The 24,578-nt window shown below is 37.9% G+C and overlaps 4 protein-coding genes across 6 annotated transcripts in view; 2 read left to right on the top strand and 2 right to left on the bottom strand.

Annotated features, from left to right (window-relative positions):
- The window catches only part of LOC126926783 (uncharacterized), a 77,496-nt gene that overhangs the window by 8,988 nt on the left and 43,930 nt on the right, over positions 1 to 24,578 (top strand). The gene's annotated exons all lie outside the window — the stretch shown is intronic.
- Positions 393 to 24,578, bottom strand: part of LOC126926771 (uncharacterized) — a 77,699-nt gene continuing 53,513 nt past the window's right edge. Inside the window, exon 2 of the mRNA XM_050743108.1 lies at positions 393 to 628. Within this exon, the coding sequence (XP_050599065.1) occupies positions 604 to 628 (25 nt within the window). The 3' untranslated portion in view covers positions 393 to 603. The remainder of the gene's footprint in view (positions 629 to 24,578) is intronic.
- LOC126926770 (uncharacterized) overlaps positions 647 to 24,578 on the top strand; it is a 77,767-nt gene continuing 53,835 nt past the window's right edge. Inside the window, exon 1 of the mRNA XM_050743107.1 lies at positions 647 to 3,489. Coding sequence (XP_050599064.1) covers positions 660 to 3,489 — 2,830 coding nt within the window. The 5' untranslated portion in view covers positions 647 to 659. The remainder of the gene's footprint in view (positions 3,490 to 24,578) is intronic.
- Positions 10,230 to 24,578, bottom strand: part of LOC126926781 (uncharacterized) — a 77,511-nt gene continuing 63,162 nt past the window's right edge. For both annotated transcript variants that reach the window (XR_007714857.1, XR_007714858.1), the window contains one exon: positions 10,230 to 10,622. The gene's annotated coding sequence lies outside the window, so the exon portion shown is untranslated. The remainder of the gene's footprint in view (positions 10,623 to 24,578) is intronic.

Genomic DNA, 24,578 nt, shown 5'->3' with positions numbered 1-24,578 from the left:
TGGCACGTGATCCGGCTCGAAGGACCATGTATTTTCGAGCTATCGCGGGGAGACGCGGTCGTTAGAATATGCGCCAACGGGAGTCGTAAATTCCCGTTACGATCAGAATGATCGACACCACGAATAGTTCGATCCCCGTATTTCGATTAAGATAATAGGGGTGATTCAGGTATGATAACACTGTGGCTCACAGAGTTAAAATTTATATTTCCAACACTTAATATACACGAATGAATAGATATAAACACTTAATAACTTATCACGCTGCAATAATAGAGTAGCACGGTATGAGACTTAATGTTAGAAATTCGGCGTTAGATCTTTGACTCAATGTGTAACGTTCGACGCGTCACAAGGAACTGATCGACTTTAGATGATTTCTTTGTTTCATCTTTAAGACGACCCCCACTATACTTAGGTCACGCCACCGTTCGCGCCTATGATCACGTATGTCTGTTCTTGCGTGGAAAACGTAACGGACCAAATTCGACGTTTCGAGAACTCGCTGCTTGGCGACAGCTACGCGCTCGTCGATACATTGTATATGATCCGGCGGTCAGATAAGACGATCTGACTGAGACATTGTAGGGCCGCGAGTGACGGTTAGAAAATACAGCCTGTGTTAAGCCTAGTGGCGTAACACAGGCGATGTCGAAAAGATGTATCGACAATTTCTTGTGCGTCCAGAGGATCGGAAATTCCAACAAATCTTGTGGCGCAACTCTGACGGAGAAGTTGACACCTATCAACTTAACACAGTGACATTCGGGCTGTCAGCGGCCCCCTATCTAGCCATTCGGTGCCTCAAACAACTGGCAGACGACGAGGGACATCGATACCCACGAGCAGCGATGGTCTTACAGCGAGACTTCTACGTCGACGATGTTCTCACAGGAGCCGATACAAAGAACGAGGCACAACTACTGAGAACGGAGCTCATAGAATTGCTTAAACTAGCCGGCTTAAACATCCGAAAATGGGCAGCGAACGACCGGGCACTGTTACGAGGACTTTCCGAGCAGGACATAAACGATAAGCTGCTACTAGGCGAATCGCAAACTTTCAAAACTCTGGGTGTTGTTTGGAATTCCTTTGACGATTCGATCCTATATTCCGTCAAAATCAATCCTACCGCCTCTCGAATTACGAAGAGAACAATCAGCTCCGAAATTGCCAAGATCTACGACCCTCTTGGATTACTGGCACCAGTGATTGTTCGCGCTAAGATGTTGCTCCAACGACTTTGGACTTTAAAACTTGACTGGGACGAATCTCTTCCGGCTGACGTACACACAGAATGGAGCAAATATTATTCACAGCTACCTTTGCTAAATAACGTGAAGTTTCCACGTAAAACTATAATCAAGACTGCAGCGGAAATCGAATTACACGGATTCTGCGACGCCAGCGAAAGGGCGTATGGGGCATGCGTCTACCTTCGCACCATCGCTCCGGATGGTCATGTTTGGACACGACTCCTCACTGCAAGATCAAAGGTGGCTCCACTCAAATCACAAACCATTCCAAGGCTGGAACTAAGTGGAGCACTTCTTCTCGCATCATTGGCCACTACAGTTCTTCAAGCGTTACCAAGCAACATTTCTCGGACCGTTTACTGGACTGATTCTACAATCGTTCTACACTGGATTAATACATCACCTCACACGCTGAAAACCTTCGTCGCCAATCGTGTGACAGAGATTCAACAAAAGACTCACACCTCAGATTGGCGCCACATTCCCACTACCGATAACCCTGCCGATCTCATATCTCGAGGCCAATCACCCCGAGACTTCCTGCGATCTACCATTTGGCAACATGGACCAGAATGGCTCCAACAACCTGAAAAATACTGGCCGTCGTGGAACCCAATACCATTAGTTGAAATACCAGAGCAAAAGAAGGCAACATGTCTGTCCGTGACTCCGCCTGACCACAGTCTACTGGAGAGATATTCTTCTTGGCCCAAGCTGATAAGAATTGCCGCTCGTTGCCTCAGATGGAGGCAAAAACAGGATCGGGGGGGACCTCTAACCACACATGATTTAACCGATGCGCATAACAAATTGGTCAAATTGTTACAACTCTGTTATTTTCCAGATGAAATACGTACTCTCCGCACAGATCGAAATGCTGCAGTGAAGGGGAAGCTGCAACGACTCAATCCATTTCTGGACAAGGACGAGATATTGCGAGTCGGAGGCCGACTCAGTCATTCACCAATGCCCTTCACTCAAAAACACCCAATCATTCTACCCAAATCCTCAGTTACAGCACTCATAATCGAGCATGAACACCTCCTAAATCTCCACTCCGGAACTCAAGCTACCTTATATGCCTTAAGGAGATCTTACTGGCCTATCGACGGCCGTAGTCAAGTTTGGAGCACGCTGAAGAAGTGCGTACGTTGCTGCCGAGCCAATCCACCTCCAGTAGAGTACGTAATGGGCGACCTTCCAGCTGCACGGATAACGGAATCTCGTCCATTTACTAACGTCGGAATCGATTATTGCGGACCGTTCTACATCAAGGAACGAAAGGATCGCAACCGACGAAAAATCAAGGTATATGTAGCAATCTTCGTATGCCTTGCAGTTAAAGCAGTCCACCTCGAGCTGGTCACCGATCTCACTAGCGAGGCCTTCATTGCTGCTCTGCGAAGATTCATCGCTCGCCGAGGATTCTGTGTAACAATTTATTCTGACAACGGCACCAACTTCGTTGGCGCCAACAATGAATTACGAGAGCTCCGAAACCTCCTGCAGTCCGACGATCATAAGGTAAAGATTCAGTCCTTTTTAGCCGATCGACGAATCGAATGGCACTTCATTCCTCCCAACTCACCTCACATTGGCGGGCTGTGGGAGGCTGCGGTGAAGTCCTTCAAACGACATCTCAGACGTGTCGCAGGTAACGAGCTCTTAACATACGAAAATTTGAACACACTGATCATTGAAATCGAGTCTATCCTCAACTCCCGTCCTCTGACTCCAATATCATCTGACCCAAACGATCTTCTTGTCCTTACTCCCGGTCACTTCCTCATCGGAGATGCACTAACAAGCTTTCGAGAACGAGATTTCCGGGACACTCCATCCAATCGTCTCTCCAGCTGGCAACACATTCAAAGGGTCAAACAACATGTCTGGCGCCGCTGGCATCGAGAATACCTGAACGAGCTGAACATCCGAAATAAATGGAGCAAGGGCAGTCACGACATCCGAGTAGGCACCGTAGTAGTCCTCAGGGAGGATAACGTACCATCCATGCAATGGCCTTTGGGCCGCGTGATCAAGGTCCATCCAGGAGTCGACGGAATCATACGGACCGCTACCGTGCAGACGGCAACAACTACCCTGGATCGTGGCGTCAAAAGACTGGTCCCCTTACCCATTCACCCAGATCCAGACGAGTCCGACGACACACCATATCATTTGATCGGTACCCTCTCAACGGGGGGAGGATGTTACGCCACGAGGCTTAACACAGGCTGTATTTTCTAACCGTCACTCGCGGCCCTACAGTGTCTCAGTCAGATCGTCTTATCTGACCGCCGGATCATATACAATGTATCGACGAGCGCATAGCTGTCGCCAAGCAGCGAGTTCTCGAAACGTCGAATTTGGTCCGTTACGTTTTCCACGCAAGAACAGACATACGTGATCATAGGCGCGAACGGTGGCGTGACCTAAGTATAGTGGGGGTCGTCTTAAAGATGAGACAAAGAAATCATCAAAAGTCGATCAGTTCCTTGTGACGCGTCGAACGTTACACTTTGAGTCAAATTCTGAACGCCAATTCAAGTCGATCCGCGACATAGCCAAACATTCGCTTATTTTATTAAGTATAATATCGTGCTACGTCCACCAAGAGACTAAGCTCAATTGTAAGAGCCTTGCTCTATATTGTATACATCTATATTATCTGCGTGCGATAAAGTTGTTAATTGTTTATATCTTTTCAATCGTGTAGACTAATTGTTGGAAATATATATTATTATAATTCTGTGACTCTCAGTGTTATACCGCATCAACCACCCCGATTATCCTAACCGAAATACGGGGATCGAACTATTCGTGGTGTCGATTATTCTAATCGTAACGGGAATTTACGACTCTCGTTGACGCGTATTCTAACGACCGCGTCTCCCCGCGATAGCTCGAATTTACATTAACTTCATATAGTTTAAGAAAATTATCACGGAATACACGTCACGTTGCACATGGAACATTTGCGGTGACATTTCAAAGACTGATTAACAGAATGTTATTATTGTGCCGTAGAGAAATACGATTAGTGCGCGGAATTTACTCGAAACTATAGTAGAAAAATGGTAATACGGCGTTTATTTAATTAGAATTTCATTTTACGTTTTAATCATTCTTAAGCAACCTTCCTCTTCTATATTTGTAAAAGAGGAAACGAACACCTCGCTTTTTTTCTTCTGGTAACTTCAATCTTGTAATTTTGCTAATAACTTAACGTTATAATAACTAAGATTAATATATTGTATAATAAAAATCCGTAATTCTTTCGAAGATTGACGTTATGTAAGGGTAAAGCTGTAAGTAAACGTTGGTTTATAGATATGAACGTTAACGGTATAGCAAACGTTTATTAAAGTAATAATGCAAATAATAAATGAAATACTTCCTTAAAAATGAAAGCATGTTGATCGAATGCAGTTGATTGTTACGTTTGACAGCCTATAAAATTTTTCTGAGAGTCGTGTTAAATAATGAACGTAAAAAATATTACTTTTTGCATGATTTATCATTAAACATGTTTGTTTAATAGAGCGAGTAAAACAGTCCCGGAGGGATTTGAGTTCTCATCGACCCTTTTTTCCCAGAAATTACGCTCTTGGTGCAACAATTTCAACAATTTTCAGCAGTTGCCAAAATTATTTTAATACAACTTTCAGCTGAAAAATTGTAAGAAATTGTTAGAATTTAATATTAGGAAAAAACGTAATATCGATGTTAAAAGAATTTATAAAGCGACACAGAAAGGACGTATTAATTTCTCGAAAGCAATTGAAAAGAAAAGCATGTTTCTGTTTTTGGGAAGCTTTTAAAGTCAGGTGTTCCATATTAAGTGCAATTAACTTGCAAATATTTATATTTGCGCAGTTCCTTCATTTTGAAATATTCGCAAAATTTGCTGCATATTTCGTGTTCGTTCCATCCTCCGAAATGAAAATAAAAATTTTTATTCAATGTCTGAATATATTTCATTATATTCCATCTTTCTCATGATCGAAAGTTTCTTCTTCTTTTTAATAATTATATCGTAGCAAATACACAAAGATATTCAATTTTGTACGATAAAACAATTTTTACTGTAACATCGTCATTTCACTATTTTATATTTCACTATTTGCAGAAATATTATACTTCAGGTAGTATACATAAAGATGAGACTTTGAAAATATAATTCCAACGAATATCGTCCCAACGAACGTTAATTTAATATTAATAGTTTTCACAACTAACAGTTTAATCCTACGCTCGGTATTTTGCCGACGGTAGTTGGTAAGAGAATATTTCTTTTTAAAAAAATTCGTCTCCCTCGTGGCTATGTTAAAGAGAATCAATTAATCATTCAACTGCTTCATCATGCTTAATGTGAAAATCGCAGAAAAGTTATAAATACCTGCTATCAATCTTTATACACGTAACAATTGATTTAAATAATTAACTGCATTATATCCAATTATAAATTGCAGAGTACTGATTAATTGCAAAGCGATCATCTGCTATCGCCAAGATATTAAATGAATTAATATCCTCCGTATCGATCAGTAATTTCATTCTCTGTATCTATATGGTGTTTCCTATTAATAAGTTCGCAATTTCACAACTTCCTAAATACGATATTGATATTATATAATCCTACTAGAAACGAAGTACTTTTAATACTTTCCAGATAAATGATTATACACTTTACAAAAGTATCTTTGGTCTGAAAAATCTGCAAATAATCCTTGAATACGTATTCCAGGTAAAATACTCTCGATGTGTATTTTACTCTTCTTTTCTTTTCTTTATTTATTTGTCAAAAAACAAATATATCATTACGTGAAAGTAGCCGATACGATATTTAGAGCATTTCGAAGTTTTCTCTTGGGAGGTTGCAATTTAGAATCCTAAACATTGTTGCAGTAAATCCACGAACAATATACTTAGGCAGAGCGCTCAAATGAAAGCAATAACACTTGTCCCTTGTAGAACTGGAATCGATTTCTCTGCGGCTATTCACCCCTATAAAACATGCAACTGCGGCAGTCTGTTGTGAAATGGTCGATGGGGAATTTGTGATTTCAATTTACGATCAATCGTCCGTTATACTTCACGTCGCTAATACGATAAATTTACGAAGATGTGCAGAAACGGAAAATAGAAAGCGATAAGTTTTATTGCAACGATTAAGCTGCAATTTCCTATAAGTACGCGGAACGCCAAAAGTAAGAAATATAAAAGGCAAATGCTTGCAAGAGAAATGCTTTTCGCAAAAACAAGATATAATAATAATAATATACGTATGTTCGTGCAGTTTGCTACTTTCACGAATACGACTGAATAAACCGAAACGGATAGAGATTTATTTCATCCTCTACGTTTCTTAAACGTTTCATGGACTTTTGCATTTTTAAAATTCCCACAAATGCACGAACATCCGCGATCTAATAATCTAACGATGAGTCCGCTATTTCGGAAGATATTTCTATATTTTGGGTAAATCGTTGCTTTGTAATATTTGACATAAGAGATGCTCGTTAACGAACGCGTAACGTCAGATATCCACGTTTACCGCGACTCTTTCAGGAGAAGAACTTTGCAGCTAGGAGAGTTTTAAGGAACTTTTAATTTAGAAGAATTTTAAAGAACGACCGTAACATGTATATTCCGACGCAAATGTCGTTCCTGATAGGAGAATCACACAGTCGAGTTCAGCAATCGAATCGATGTTCAACAGACGCGAGGGCAGAAGCAGACGAAGAATAAAGAGAGAATAAACACGCACTCGTTAAATCAGCGCAACGAGTAAAGTAGATCTAGCCATTATTCCGTTCTGAAAAGGAAGACGAATGGAAGAGGAAAGGAAGGTTCAAAAGAGCATCGTTCGCTTTGATTATTGACACACGCTCACGCTAATAACGGTCATTGAAAGGCGAACGGAGAATGAGAATTATTGAAACTTGGAAATATCGAAAGCTTGAAGCTTCGCTAATTAAGAGAAGTCAACTGTCATAAACGTCGATGAAGATCCTATCGACGGAAAGTTAGGAAATTTAATCTTTTCCCTTTACGTTTGACTCGAACGCGAACAGTTCGATCTGTTTCTCGTTTGAGGAACGACCTAACGAGTATACAGAGTCTTTCGCGTACATTACTCGTCGGAAGTTTCGAGTCATTGCGCGTTTTTATCAAATTTTGCAGAATTTAAAGAATCGAAGACTTCGCTTTGATAAATTTTTAATTAAAGAAACGTATAGTCGAGTGCAGGCGATTATTGCTGATAACTGTAACATTTATTTTAGTAACGAAATTGACAGGAGATTTGGCATAGATAATACAGGAAAAGTATTTTAAGCTTTCCATATACGAGGGAGAAAAAGTTTAATTATTTATATCGTAAAGTGGCGTCAGGGAAAACCGGTGTCTTATTTCATGAATCTGAGTCTTCTATCGAGTAAACGTTCCTCTTTAATAAAATCTATAACGTGTTAGAACGATACAACAATTTTAGTTATTCCGTAGAGTATTACGACAACAGTCTTGGACCATTTGCATGATGATCAGGATCGCATGGTCAAGCAGACAAGTAAGTGTCACAGTGTAAAAGAAAAATAGTATCGGTGCATGACGTAGGGATGATGTACGGTGGTAAAGCGAAAGCTGAAGGACATTCGAATAAAAAGAAATAATAAAAAGAAAATAGTTATCGGTTATACAATGTGAACAAAATTACGTACGTGTTTAGAGCAACGACGTTGCCTACTACAGTTGTACGGTAACGAGCCTTTAGAATTTAAAGCCTGGATATTACTCTCGCGATGCTCGTCGATTATACGATGGACATTTTTCTAATAGTTTACAGTAAAAATATTCCTACGTCCAATAGATTGAATTTCAAGTTGAAAAATAATATTAGAAAAGACTGAAAACTTCACGATTCCTAGGATTACGTGTAACATTGCGTCTGCGGAGCCAGAAAATTGATCCACCGATTGGTCTCAAAGGAAAGTTATTTATAAGTCAAAGAGTATCGTATTGCATCGTTCTTTCTTTATTCGAAGCACTCGGGAACGTTCGCTGTAAACATTTCCATTGTATCGCGATCAACGAAGAATGATTCGTTTCGTAACTATAATCGCATTTTCATCCATAATGGACAAGACGAAACAAAGCGAAAGGAAAGTTGTACGTTCTCAATTACTCCTATACGGAACAAAGATCAGAAGTTATAAGTTATAGTCATAAGGGGCGACTTAATTGAAAATTACCAAGACACTTGACATCACGCGTTGCTCGAGAGCGAAGTTACGCGGATGTTTATATCGTCTGGGAGTCCCAGAGCAGCAGTTAAGGGTTAATATCGAGAGCGCAGCGATGGTAAACGTTATAATAATACAAAGTTCCGATATTCTCTAACTCTAACCATTCTACAAATTTCATCTTTAAACGGTATCGTGATCTGGTCCTGGTTTAACCAATTGGCTGTTTTCCACGAGTATACTCGTCACGAAGAGATGGCAGTATTTTACGTTACGACGAGTCCCGTCAGTACTAAATTGAAAAATAAAACAGTCGTTTCGTAACAACTTAATTCTATATTATAACAGCCACCCGTACTCCGTGTTCGACGAGTATACTCGCCATCGCTTACTGTTCGCGACACACTTTTAGGTACACGCTTTTCAAAGAGGTCGCAACCGCTAACTGCTAAACTTTTTTATTCTGACATTGAAATTTAACAAGAATAAATCAATATCAGCGGCAATTTCAGTTCTATCCTTGGCACGTAAATACAATATAATTTACCTTTAACGAAAATGAATGCAATTATTCGTAATTATTCGCGATACTATTTACTTATATATTTTCCTATGTTGTCTTACGTATCTGTTATTTGTAATAGATGAGATCGAACGAGAAATATTAGAGGATCAGCAGCAGGGTTAATTTATCAGTGTAAAAATATGCGCAAACTTCCACCATCCAGTTATAACACGCGATATAATTCGCTATTTGCTTAGCTCGCTTCGCCAACTGCCAGCCTCGCTATCTATGTCCATGAGGATCTATTAAGATTATCATTTTAATTACACGTTGGTGGATCGAACGGCCAACGAGAAACGCGGCCGACAATTTTGATTAAATAGCCGCTAGCGTTACCGAGAACACGGCTCGTGTAAAACAATTTCGTCAGACAATTTTAGTTATCGGATTTGTTCGGCGAGACGCGCAAACAAACCGGCTTTCACCTCGTCAAAGGCTACGTTTCACGCGAAACTCGCGCCAGTTACAGCGTTAACTTCCTTTGTAGTATTCATGGTGAAATCGCCAATTCATTTCCACCGTCTAACGAGAAAGACGAAACGGACGTATTCTCGGTGAACGCTTCCCTTTCGCGTCTCTGCCGTTCTTCGAATCGCTCTGCTTCAACGCAGTACAACCAGCCAGCTCTCTCGTTCGACAGCTGACAAATTGCCTGCGTAACTTGTTTGCCGCGACCGCGAGAACTATGTTTTAAGTCGAATAATCGTCAGATGTTACGAACAATTGGAAATTATCTTCATTTCCCATATCGCTGGCCGATGCTCACGATCTGTTCAGTTTGGAAAACATGGAACAGCTCGCTGGACGATTAGTTTGAATTTTACGGAATCGCGTTTGAGGTGGAATATGCCGAGATCGTAGAATCGTTGATGTTCGACTGCTCCCACGAATACTCTGGTGTCTGTACGTTTTATCAGTCGAACCTAACATTTCTCAGTGACGGATAAGTTTCTGTTCTGTCGCGCAACACATCTGCACGCCATCCCGCGCGGCTTGCCAACCAACGGTCTATCTGCCGTCCTTCTAACACTCCAGAGGCCCAAGGACCCACTATAAAGTTGCAATTCTAGCTGCATTGTTCGCACACATGGTCTAAGCACATCTGTTTGCCAGAAAAGACTTTCTAATTCCAGAAGAGTTTTCGGCCGGTTTTTAGAAAGGTCCTTGGGTTTATTATGTGCTCTTAAGAATTACGAAGAAAGCGGAGATATACCTAACGAAAAATCTGAGTTTCCCTGTAAACAATGTCGCCTAGGACCCAAGTTGGTAGGAGGTTTCTTCCTCCTCTCTTCCTTCCTAACATTGGTCCCAACCAATCGACATCGCGGATTGTTGCCCTCACTTTACTAACTAAAAATGTAAGCAACGAATCCGCGTTCTTCGTTCAAAGGGCACACCCATACCAAGCTTTCCTCCGTATTCACATTAGAATAAGCTTCAGAGTTTTCCATCGTCTCTCACGGTGACTAGAGTTCCTGCATTCCCTATAACTCTCGCCGTTTCTATATCTCTCAGAATTTCCTACCACAGTCAAAGATCTAACTTCTAACATTAAGTCTCATACCGTGTTACTTTCATATCTATATTATTGCAGCGTGATAAGTTATTAAGTGTTTATATCTATTCAATCGTGTATACTAAGTGTTGGAAATATATATTTTAACTCTGTGAGCCACAGCGTTATCATACCTGAATCACCCCTATTATCTTAATCGAAATACGGAGATCGAACTATTCGTGGTGTCGATCATTCTAATCGTAACGGGAATTTACGACTCCCGTTGACGCGTATTCTAACGACCGCGTCTCCCCGCGATAGCTCGAAAAAACAGTTTCTTTTTAAAAAATCTACACATTCTTTTCTCTGTTCGAATAGAATGGAATAGAATTCCGATAAATAAGAATTTGGTATGAAACTAACAACGTTCCAGTCGTACAGAAAGAAAATACAATTTAATTAAAAACGTGGGAGGTGGTGTAAGAATCGGCGATAGAATTCATCAAGAGTACGTGACGTTGGAAAAGCTACAGTCACAGATGTTTGAAAATGGAAACGTGATATTGAGAATTATGTAAAGCACGTGGATTGCTCGAATGATGGGGTAACTGTGGGGAAACCTTAAATACACTGATGTAATGGGATGGTTTCGTTGTGATAAAGACGATAATAACGACGATTTTATACAAATGGAAACAGCCAGCTAAAACGATAATGGAGAGGCACTTTCCCATGCCGAAGCACCCACGCCACTCGAAAAAGGGGCTTCGATCGTATAAAATTCACCGCGCAAAAGCTCCCAGGTACAGAGAAAATGTAATTTTACGCAGTTATTTCTACCGAAAGAATCATGTAACGTGGTGCTTAAAAAGATATGGAATGTATAAATATTCAAAAAATCAATTTTATAAAATTAAATCTATCGATCCATTAATAGGATTAAAAGAAAGGAATACATCCGAAATGTACACAAAATTGAAGGAAAGGAAGATTTGTATAAAAATTGTAATAATACGATGCAGCAATTTCACGATACCATTTAATTAAAGTGTATATATTTTTGAGAGCATCCTCTGTATATCAGAAATATATTACGAATTAGAAATATGTTATTACTGGTTTTCTGATGAGAATCCGAAGTGTATCAAAAATTTAATCGGCGTAGATATTTATCGACGCAACAGTTGCAATTTCACAGATACAAATATCTTGCGAGTTCTCTCATCGTCGTAATTTGTATCTCCTTTATATACATCGTCTGTCTGAATATTCTTTCTAATATTCTAATTAGACTGTAGATTTTGATGCAAATTCATATTTTTGAGGATATGATTGAAAAGAAAAAAAAAAGAGAAGTAAAGAGTATTTTGTATATTTTATATTTTCTTTCATATCACGTGCATTTTGTACAATTTTATTGAAATTGGATTACAAGAGCCAAGCAAATCGAACATCAAACGGACTACGCGTCGTGTGTTACTTTATAGCAAAATCACGACAATGTCTGTAACGTTCGTAGTATTTTACGATCCTATCTACGATAGCAATTAAAAGTTCATCAAACAGATGATTACATCACGTACGAGCCATTTGAAAGTCAAATTGTTCCATTTTCCGAAAATTTATTCTTTCTAACTCTTTAAGAGTATTACATCGTGGCTTATTAACATACTAAATAATAATTGACTGTTCGAATAGTTTGATGATTTTTGGAAAGTACGTGTCCCTGATAAATATAACTTCTACGCACACTTCCAAATCCGTTTGAAATTTCATCGATACGATCAAGTTAGGCGTGTCTCGCTACAGTGCTGCAATGATCATTTCGAAATGCTTCGTATATCATATACGCAAAAAGTTTCCAGCAACGTTGAAACAGATTCGCGAGCCACGTGTAATTTATTTATAAAAGATTTTTGCAACTGTCGAGACATCTTGGTATCTGTTAATAATCGTTGAGATATCATTGCAATCAAGTAAGTGCACTGTATCATACTTTTATAGATAGCATTCTTTTTTACGGATGGAAAGCCATCTGATGGAAATTTGTCTGAAATGTCCGTCGTAAAATTGCATTTTCGCGGGCAACAGAAAACAATGGAATTTTGTACAAAAGCGCAATACTTTAATTAGCGCAAAATTCCATTTTCCCCGCTGGGAAATTGAATTTTCTATTAAAGCGTGATACGTTTAATCAGCGGTGGCGTAAATTCAACAAACTAACAACTGGAATATTGACTTGTCACAATTTTGTGACACCGTATATGTCGTTGATACGTTCCAGTCTGGTCGTATTTACAATTTCAGAAATTTTGCAACTATTTTTTCATTTTATCCGTAACGAGAATAGCGAAGATAAGACAGGCAAACGTGGTAAAACGTTGAAAATTCGGTTACAGGGAAATCGAATAAATTTGAAGTTGAAGAAATTAAGAAAAAGTCGAAACGAAGCAAACGCGATTCCTTAAGCCACGATGTTCAGGGATTTTATAATCTTTCCGGTGACGTCTTCGACGTGGAATATCCAGAAGCTGAGAAATTGATTCTGTACGATGAAAAAGACGATGTCTCCACAGAATACAACGATACAATAGTGGAAGAATTATCGATCGACGTAAATCCTGTTGAGAAATGCTCAGTTGGTATGACCGCTAGTTACTAAAAGGTTACTAGGGTTATGTTGGTACGACTCCTAACGACGCTCTTTTGCCATAGGAGTCGACCACGCCTTAATTGCTAAGACGCATTGGGAGAGTTTAGACGTTTGCTGTGTGATTTGGTGTTTTGTATAAGAGAGAAAATAAAAGGTGTGATAACCAATCCGAGTGGATCCGAGATTGATTATCAACCCCAACCTATATAAAATAACAAATCCCGAGGAAATTGGATACTTCTCTGGTCCTAAATGGCAAAGGAACAGATTATCAAGTAAGTCAAATATTTTTCCAAATGCCATTCTTGTACAATCGTTGCTTTTCTACTTACCACGTACAATATAGCGGTTAATAAATTAACGAATCATCGAATATTACTGAAAGAAAGAAATTGTACTGATATTCCAATCTATCGTGTACAAAAGTAATAATAACAGCATGTAATATAAGAATAGCTTATCTTCAGCCTTAAAAGAAACTCGGTTTACAAGTATTCTCCCTATTGCGTTCCACTCTCGCTTGATCTTCTACACGTTCATCTATATTTCGCTGTTTTTAATTTATTTTATTATTCCCTGTCTATTACACATATGTATATTGTCCATTGCACGAATCTTTATCTATCTTGCCTAATTTAATGTAAAAAAATAGAAAAATAGAAAAATTTGCTGGAGGAATACGTTTACCAAAATTTGTCAAGAATTTTAAAGAAATTTGCAGGATGAAATTCACGGTGATACCGAATTGATATTTTTGAAATTATACTTTTGAAATAATTATTTATATCATAATAATTATTCCACGAATACTTGCTCGTAGATATTAATTTATGCTTTTAATAATCATGCGTTTAAGCTATCAAGTCGAGTCGAGTAGGCTTTCTAATTTCGTGGAAGATAAGTCGATTTCTAAGATAAGTCATTTCATAGAGAAAAGACCAGCTGCTAAGGATTCGCCGCCACGATGGCTAGAGCTTGGAATAGCTGCTGATTACTCCGTGGTAGATTTTCATGGAATTCGAGTACAGCAATATATCTTGGCTCTTTTAAACATCGTAAGTAATACCAAACGAAATTCTGTTATTATACTTAGATATAGAATACCTCCAACTACATATGTACGCAAGCAACCGGGAAACATAGGGCAGAGTTATGCGTATCTCTGTATTTTCAACGTACGCTACTTGCTTTCAAACATCTCGATCGTATATTCGGATGGAAGCTCTGTATTTTCTGTTTACACTGTTCAAAGCTTACACGTATCTTTTAAAAAGTTCAGCGAATAATTTATCCGGAATGGAATTTTGTAATCGATTAATTTCAGCCATTCGGTAATTGGTTTTCCAATGCTGTTGAGATTAATAACGTACATTTCCTAAGATAAATATAACGAATAAAATTAATTTTTTAGGAAAATTATATAAGATACGATGTATTTACGAGAGTTTTGAATAATAATTTATTTGTAAGGCTGTAATACTGTTTTAACGCCTGTTACATTTTCGTACGTATTTTAATCCTAGGTCAGTGCAATTTACATGGACCCATCGCTCGAATCCAACATGATTCTAGTGATCGTACGAATGATTTTATACGCGGAAAAACGAGACGTTATGGTAAGCGATTTCCATTAAATTAAATCATTTAACTAAAGTAGTAACTATCTGAGATACGCATATGCGAGTGTCAATTATTTTATTTTCTACTTATCTGTACAGTGTATGGTATATAAATTATATAGGTCAAAATATCTGCGCATGACGTTCTAGATCGATAAAATGCAACGAGTTCCATTTTGTTAAATTGGACAACCGTGAACGATCCCTTGGAAACAAATTTCCAAACAAACAATTTTCACGGATCATTGACAAACCTCGCATTTATCGTGTATCCGAAATATCTGTATAATCGACTATTAAACCTTTTTCATCTCTTAAGAATCTTAATTTAATGTTATAGACCTATGATAATATCATTGATATACGACACTTGCGATTCCTTTTACTTCTCTTTTTCTGCTATTCTTCTCTGCTGTCGAATCAACATTTCAACATTTTTCAGGAAGATTAAAATACTAATAGCGTTACAAGTTACATTTGATTACAATCAACAACACGATTACTTGCACATATATTTATTATCATTGACGAATATTTATATATAGTATATAATGCATGATGTAATAATAAATATAATATATTCGTAATATTTGCTAGCTTTTATTAAGAAAATATTAATAAATTGTCGTAGGTCCGCCGTGGCGATGCCAGACGATCTCTCGAGAACGTGAACAAATGGAACAGAAAGATGCTGTCCTCGAAGGACGTAAATCACGATGTTGCTGTATGGTTGACGCGATTAGATATAGGAGGTCCTTCGAGATCGTGCGCGTTAAATCGAGACGAAGGCTTGACCAGCGCCTTTATCATCGCTCACGAAGTAGCACGCATGTGAGTGTCCCACATGTTGAGATATCGTTGGCAAACTGAAATATTTATAACTGGCCTGGGTATTTACGCAGAGACCGTGTGTTATTTATTTATGCAAATACGTACTTGTACGAGAATAATTTGAAAAATGAAATCTCCATAGAAGAACTTATTATCTTTACCGAATATCACAACGAGTACTGTACTTTGAATCTGCCATAGATTTTTGCGTATTATGTGCGTTCTTGCATTCCTCCTTTCACCTACGATGGCTCTTAAACAAGAAACGATATCGTAACGAGAAATACAACTTACCTGAGCGTCCACTTTGGTTCCACTAGTGTTGTCCCATACGACTTTGTGTTTGACCTCGCTATTAGGGGACTTTTTACCCAACGTTTCCTTCACCGCCTTCACTACCTTCGATTTATCGAACTTGAGACTTAAACTGGCCGTTACCAAATCTTCCGGCTTTTTCGACATCGGTTGGTGTCTCTTCGTGAACCAATTCGACGGAGCCATAAAGGTCGAAATAGCGGCTTTCGAGGATCCGCTAAGCTTACTTTTAGCTCCGTGCAATGTCGACACGTCGAAGCTGTTGGAACGGAAGCTCTTCGATCGACTTCCTTTCTGTTCGGTCGTTTTTCCGGGCCAGTTTGATTTGCTATCGTCCCGGGAACTCGGCGCTTCCTCGCCGCATCGGTTGATTTCCGTCGCGGAAGACGCTAACGAGCTTAGGATCGATATCAGATCCGTATTAGAGCAGACAATGCCCGCAGCACCGGAAACGGATGCACTCGCGGCTCTTGGCAGTTCCGAGACGCGCTTTCGGAGAGAAGACGTCGGCGAAACCGACGGAGTAGGCATTTCAGAGAATCGTTGTTTAGGCTGTTGAGTGTAACGTTGAGCGGAACTGTTACCCTCCAGCGGCTGTATTTCGTACACTTGCTCCGTCGACGTCCTGTACATCCTTAAGCGCACCTGGCAAACGGATTGCTTTTATTCGAAAGACAGTTTCTTTTTTATCATAATTCGTGCGTTGTGATACATGTTTCGATGATTGAGCCGTTAAGCGTGACAAAGCGATGGAATTGTTTTGCACAGAAATTCTTCAACACGTTGAGTGTTTAGGTGTTTAGGTACGCAAATAGACTAGAATATTTTGCAAGAATAAAATGTCTTGGTATGGTACGCTTTAATCTATCTATCCAAGTCAAAATAAGTATAAAAATCGCGTGGCAATCAACATGTTAAAAAAAAAAAAAAAAAAAAAAGAAAAAGAAAAGGAGAAACAGATGCTTCTGATTGTTTAGTGCATTTTCATAAAATCTTCCAAATGTTTAATTCTCATAGAATAAAAGGGAGAGCATACGTTTGAATCTCAGCAGATTTTATTAATTCTTTGAAACCATAAATATAATATGAGTATTACATCAACTTTAGTTCATACATGTAACAACATATTATTCTGCACGTAACAGTTACATTTAATGAAACATTTATTTATCCAGTAAATCCATATTCTCTATTAAACGTTCGTTTATTAATAAAACTGCCATAATCGTCCACGCATTGTTCGCTTCCTTAATTATTTTTCAAAGTATAACGATAATCAATGATGCAACAGAAATATCACGTAACATCCCAACAATCTTACATGAGATTTTAGCTGTTTTTACTATACAAATTAAGTCATTATTAAAATAAGTCATTATAATAATATATATATGTCGGAGATGAAAGAACACCGGAACCTTCCCTTTGGAACTTTGGGAAGACCCCTAGTATTGAAATTTAGATTTCACTATAGCCGTATTAAGAAACTGTTGTCATTCGATCCGACTGTATTTATTTGAGATTTATGATAGTGAGCTCGGGCTCGAGGCGACAATCAGTCGCCGAACGTAGCCGCGATCAAAGGGATGAACGTTTTGTCTAACAAAGGCATGAAGTAATTCTATAGCTCTTCTTAAAAGAAATACTTGGGACAGGGCACGACGGTAAACGTTTCAATGGTTTCTGCCCCGTGGCTCGCCACACGCAGACTTTGTCCTTCGGGTAAGGTGATTGCCAGATGCCAACGCATCTTCACAGTATATGTTTAGCTGGGCGAGGACCGGCTACGAATATTAAGTTTCAATTATACAAAGTCTTTCAAGTAGACAAATAGCCTGTGCCCCCACTACGGGAAGATAAGAGAAATCTATCCTTCCACGAACGACGCTTCCCGCTAGCAACTTTTCCCAAGGACAGCTAATATCTTTCTCTAACCACCAACATGGAAATTGACCAATTAACAGCAACTTCAATTTCCCTCACCCTTCGAACGAAGACTTTTCTCCGCGAATCCGATGATCTCTTGGCACTCTCATGATCGTGCCCTTAGGCACACCCATCATAGATTTCTTCGACAGCGTCACCGCGACGGAGAGCCACTCTCTCTAGTGCGATCTCATCGGCAATCGACCTGTCTTTCGTATACGTAATAATTGCCCCTTGCTCTAACATACAGTGTAACTTAGACGCTAACGAAGGGTAAAGTTCGTCATCCCGTTGACCGCGGATTCGTTATTGAGCCTAGGATCATTGTCATTTGCTTCTCGAGTATCTAATTATCGCGATTACTTGTCCAATTCCATCATAGTCATATTTGCACTAGTAAATATCTCCTCTATTGCATAACGATCACGTCTAGCGCCAATAGGGATTCGTTTCACACCCTTAAACCTAACTCTAATCTTAACGCCAACCCGACATATATATATATATATATATATATATATATATATATATATATATATATATATATATATATATATATATATATATATATATATACATACATACATATATCAATTTTTATACACATAATTATACATATTCATTTTCATTTAATATTTTCATTTAATAATTTAATAAACCTTCGTCCCGCAAAGGCAAATAAATTCACGTATAACATTTCTCTTCAGCGGCATTGTTCTAGGATTGTATTTGTTGAAAGAAGGATAGCATTAAGCGCTGGAATAAAGAATGACGAATCGTTATTCTTTAACCATCGTACTTAGACACATATTTATTGAGCTACTTGTATTTTAATCGAAGTCTAATATCCTCCATCTGTAGGTGTAAATATTACTGCCGTTGTTAATGTTATTTAAGTTTTACTACTGGAAAGGACATTTAAGTTTGAAGGCAGGCAAGTCTACTGTTCTTAAAGCTGACATTTAGACATCTAAGATTTTTTGTGTCTTTATTGACAAAAATATATTTGACTTTGCATATCTAAAATAAAGGATTTGCGTTATATAAAATAAATAGATCATCTTTCTTTAGAAAATTCAATGTGGTGAAATTAGAATATGAGATAAAAGAAATACTATGCATATGATTTGATTGAAATTTTGAAAGTGTATAGACCCTGTTTTAGAAATATGAGTATTAATTCGGTAGACTATAAATTTATATTACAAAATTAACTGTTTTCTACTTTTGTTGTACTTTTCTTCTACTTTCTGGACATTTTACTGAAAATGCTGGAGATTTTAAATCAGTAATTAATAAAGTGAATTCATAAAATAACTTTTAAACGCATTGCTATCTAAAGTACAAATTCTTACGTTTTTAAAAATATATTCTTATAGTTATTGTATGTAACGTACTTGAATCTTTACGTGTATGGTTAAAATATTTTGTCCGCATTTTATTCAGTCATTTAAAATATCAAAGCAAACTTATTTCAAGTGAAAAATAATCCTTATTCCTATAAGCAGTATTCATTACAAGAACTAATTTTACATATATAATCGTAACAAAAAAGAAACATTAAACAGGCATTTATAGTTATTGACATTTATCTTTTGTATGTTCATTTACGAGGAAATGGTACTTAATGTAAAAGCGACTGGATTTCATATTTTTAACTATTGTGTACATGTATTGAATCTTATTGTTCTTCTTAAAAATTAAATGAATACTCATAATCCTAAAACATCCTTTCTATGTTGTACTAGATATATATACAATTAAAATGTGTAATAATGTGAATGATAAACTAGTTCGAATAATTATTTTGCTTAAACGTAAGTTAATTGAAATCAGATGAATGTTATACACGCATTATACCGTGCATTATGAACTATTGATTGATTGATGCTCATATTTAATTATTAACGAGAAAATTAGAAAAATCAGATTGAATTTAATCTATCCTTCTTATATTTATTAAGATGAGTTCTGGGGCTTGAAACACTCGAGATTAGAAATTTTGATTAATGTTTCACATTATGACTGGACGCTTGTTGTAATATCTTTTGTACGAGATACACTATACATACACAAGATCAAAATGGAATTTCGAAACGGTCGTATCGTTCAACAAAAATCTCTTTTATCTTTGATCCTCTTCGTAAAAATGCAATTCTCCTTTACAGAACATCATATAACATTTATTGTACGATATATTGTTCTATTATATTTCGAAATTTTCAGCTTCGAATCTTTGTTTAATTATACTGTAGAATTAAATATCATGCGTTATTTAAATATAGAGATAGACTAAACTTTTGTTCACATTTATTAAAGCTGTATCAACTGAGATGCTTAAATTTGCAAAATTTCATGGACTTTTATATTTAATTTTTCATCATGAATCCCGCTTTGCGAAACAATACATATTAGATTTATAATATCTTAAATTTACAGTACCAATGCTGATTTTATCTGAAACTATTTGTTTGCAAATGATATCTTTCTTCGTTGGAATTACCCTTCACTTGTAAATTAATAATTATTAACATTGAACAGTATTGTTAAACTTCAATAAAAATAGGATCGATAACTAAATGTTAGTTAAAGAAACTTCCTATTACAGGTATAACAAATCATATTGAATTTTGTTTAGAAAACAATAATAAAAATGGGTGTCTTTTTGTGAAAATAATTTACAGCATATCACTCGACTTATTCATATAAGAGATATTAGTTTGTTTAAATACCCTGTTGCACCCTTTTATTCATTTTCAACCCAATTTTTTCACAACATTAAAAAATATTTTAAGCCTGAAGAAAAACATGAAAAACTTCTTATTAGCATGATTTCATGCTAAACATCCTCTTAAGATATTATAAATCTTTCTTGTTTACTAAAACCAGAGCCTAACTGAAATATACGAGTATCGCAACAGGATTAATCGTAATACATGATTAAATACAAGCAATATGTAAGCTATATTTTTACTTTTTACTTCAGAAATAAATATTTCACCAGCATCGTCTTTAGCTTAAGGAAAATAAACTTGTGAAATTTAATTTAAAGCTTCGTAAAACATGGAAATGTTGCAGGATAACAAATCAGAAAAGATATATTAAATAAATCACAGTTCAGGTATCTATAACATGTGATTCTCTTAACAAATCTGTTTCATTCATCAAGCAACTGCAAAATTTCCGTAAAATCAGAAGCGGTTTCACAAATTATAGGCATTCGTAAACATGATAGATAAGAGTTAGTATCGCGGCGTTTTAGAGTATCTATGAGCGTAATATGGAAAGTAAAAAGATGTATAATAAAAATAGTTCACTTTCCAAGCTATCACTAACATTGTAACGAATTATTATACATATAACGGCTCACGAAAGTATTCGGACGCTTACAGAAACTTTCCATGAATATTTTGTTGAAGTTTTTCATGAATTTCAAGATGCATTAGGCTGTCTCAAAAGTTTCTTTCGTTTTGTTCTATTACTACAAAATAGATCAGACATAAATCGATAAAATAATATAAAACAAAAAGTGTCGTGCATCTATTATTTCCTTATGAAACGAAAGAAACTTTTGAAATAAATGTAAATAGGAATTATAAGATGCTTATTGATTACCATCGGTATTTGGACAGTTAATTATGTATTGTATAAATAAGTCACAATATTTTTAGTAGCAGCATTTTTACCCCTAATCAATCATATGTTTAAAAATACTCTTTACATTGTACATTAGTTTTTTGCTATGTGTACGTCTGCAATAAGCATCTTCTAGCTTCCATATATATATTTCCAAATTAGTCTCAATTTTTACCGGTGTAATCATGATAGACACGTCTCGTTACATTGAAGTGAAGTGAAGAAAAACACTTTTCATTCAAATACGTAAACACATAATATTCATAAATTTATAAGAACAATTTTGTCCGTAGGTATTTGGTAGCGCAATTGAGAAGATGTTTTTTTTTATTTATTAGAATATTTACAATCAATTCTCGTTGAGAATTTTCAGTAACTTAGTTTGGCGTGATACAATGACATGGATTATAATAGTTTTATATTGTTGGTTCTAGTAGAAACTAAGGATTTAATCTAGAGGGTATTTTCTTTTTAGTCTGCGGATCTGGTCCGTCGTGTCCAGTAGTTGGGTCACTAATGGGATGTGGTGGTTGTTGACTCTTGTGTTATATCTGCTTCTGGACTTGTGTATTTTATCTTTGACTGTAGGTATCTTGAGGTCACGGTGGATTGTTTCGTTGGTAACGTACCAGGGTGCATTTAATAGGGATCTTAGCGTTTTCGATTGGAAGCGTTGGAGTATTTCAATGTTGGAGTTACTTGCTGTTCCCCATAGTTGGATTCCGTAGGTCCAGACAGGTTTTATTACGGCCTTGTAGAGGGTTATTTTGTTCTGTATATTTAGTTTGGAGCGTCGGCCCGTGAGCCAATAGAATTTTCTTAGTTTTTCCTTTAATTGCTTTGATTTCTCTGAGATATGTTTTTTCCAAGTTAGCCTCCTGTCCAGGGTCATGCCCAGGTATCTTACGGAGTCCTTGCTTGGGATTATTGCGTTGTTAATGGTGACCTGGGGGCAGGTTTGTTTTCGGAGCGTGAATGTTACACGGGAGGATCTTTTTTCGTTTATTTTAAAACCCCATTTTTGGAACCACTTTTCCATGGAGTCGAGACTTCGCTGGAGAGTGGATGAGGCAATTGCCGGGTCTGCGTGGGTAGCTAATAGTGCTGTGTCGTCGGCAAATGTTGCTATTGTTACCTCGTTTGATATAGGTAAGTCGGCAGTGTAGATGGAGAACAGTAGGGGTCCGAGGACACTACCTTGGTGTATGCTGGATTCTATTGGGAATGTTGCGGAAGAGGCGCCTAGGCATTTAACTATGAATTGTCTGTTGGTTAGGTAGGATTTTAAGATGGAGTAGTATGGATGGGGTAGGATCTTTTTGATCTTGTAGAGTAGCCCTTCATGCCATACTTTGTCGAATGCCTGTTGGATGTCTAGGAATACCGCTGAACAGTATTTTTTCTTTTCAAGGGTTTGGCTGATCATGTGGGTTATGCGGTGGATTTGCTCTACTGTTGAGTGTTGTTTTCGGAAGCCGAATTGGTGGTCTGGGAGTGTTTTCAATTCTTCTAGGAGTGGGAGGAGACGATTCGTGAGCATTCTCTCGAATAGTTTAGACAGGGTAGGTAAAAGACTGATTGGGCGATAGGAGGTGGTTTCATATATTGGTTTACCGGGTTTAGGGATGAGGGTGATTAGTGAGATTTTCCAAGCCTTGGGAAAGTGTTGAAGGCGGAGGATAGCGTTAAAGATTGATGCGACGAGTGCAATCCCTTTTATGGGAAGTTCCTTGATTGCTTTATTTCCTATTAGGTCGTGACCTGCTGCTTTCTTGGGGTTTAGGCGACTGATTGCTTGTATAATCTCTGCAGAAGTGAAGGGCTCAATAGGAGGGGACATTTGGAAGGGAGTGTGCAGGTATTCGGTGACGTCCGCTGCAGCTATGGAGGAATGGGGTTGAAATACTTCAGTCAAGTGTTTGGCAAATAGGTTGGCTTTTTCTATAGGGCTACGCGCCCATCCACCCTGCGGACGGCGGATTGGAGGTATTATTTGTGGGGGACGCGTGAGTTTCCTGGAGGCTTTCCATAGTGAGTAGTTGGAGTCGGCTGTGGGGGACAGGCTGGCGAGATATTTGTGAAAACGGTCATTATTGTAGTTTTTTATGGTTTTGGATAGTTTTCTAGTTGCGTTGTTTAGTTTGCGTTTGTCCTCCGGTGTTCTATGGGTCTGCCATATCCTTCTTAGTCTACGTTTTTCTGCTATTTTTTTTAATATGTACTGGGGGTATTCGTGATTGCTGATGGACGTTATTGCCGGTGTGGAGAAGCGGATAGCGTTTATTATGCTCGTGTTTAGGTATTCCGTGACTGCTTCGATTTCTTCATTGGTTTTTAGTGAGGTTGAGGCTGAAGTTGTGTGGGTAAAGACTTCTCTAAAGAGCTGCCAGTTGGTGTGTTGGTTATGAATGGAGCCATTAGGTGTATTCTCGATGATTGTTGAAATGACTGTTACTATCACGGGGGAATGGTTGGAGGAGAGATCAGCCGAGGAATTGATTTGGACGTTTCTTGACGAGATATTTATAGTTATGAGGAAATCAAGGAGATCGGGTATTTTGTTTGTGTCGGTGGGCCAGTGTGTGGGTTCGTATGTGGTAAGGTAGTTGAGGTTGTTGGTTATTATGCTGTTGAGGAGGTTTTTGCCTCTTACTGTAACCAGTCTGCTGCCCCATTGGGTGTGTTTGGCGTTGTAGTCTCCTCCGGCTATGAATCTATTGCCCAGGGTGTCCAGGAAGTTGTCGAAGTCTTCTTTGGCGATGGAGTGTCTGGGAGGGCAGTATACAGCTGAAGTGATGATTGTACCATGACAGTCTTCTATTGCTACGTTTGTTGCTTGGAGGTAGTCTTTCTGGAATGGTGGAAGTTCGTAGTGCTTGATGTTTGATTTGATTATGATTCCGGTGCCGCCGTGGGCCTTTCCGCTGGGGTGTTGTGTGTGGTAGAAGTTGTAGCCATGTACTTTGACGTAGTTTTTGTCGGTGAAGTGGGTTTCGGATATGAGCATCACATCGATTTGCTGTTGTTTTAAGAAT

The sequence above is a fragment of the Bombus affinis genome, unplaced genomic scaffold (assembly GCF_024516045.1).
Source record: "Bombus affinis isolate iyBomAffi1 unplaced genomic scaffold, iyBomAffi1.2 ctg00000059.1, whole genome shotgun sequence".
Lineage (NCBI taxonomy): Eukaryota > Metazoa > Arthropoda > Insecta > Hymenoptera > Apidae > Bombus > Bombus affinis.
This window is presented reverse-complemented; position numbering and strand designations above follow the sequence as displayed.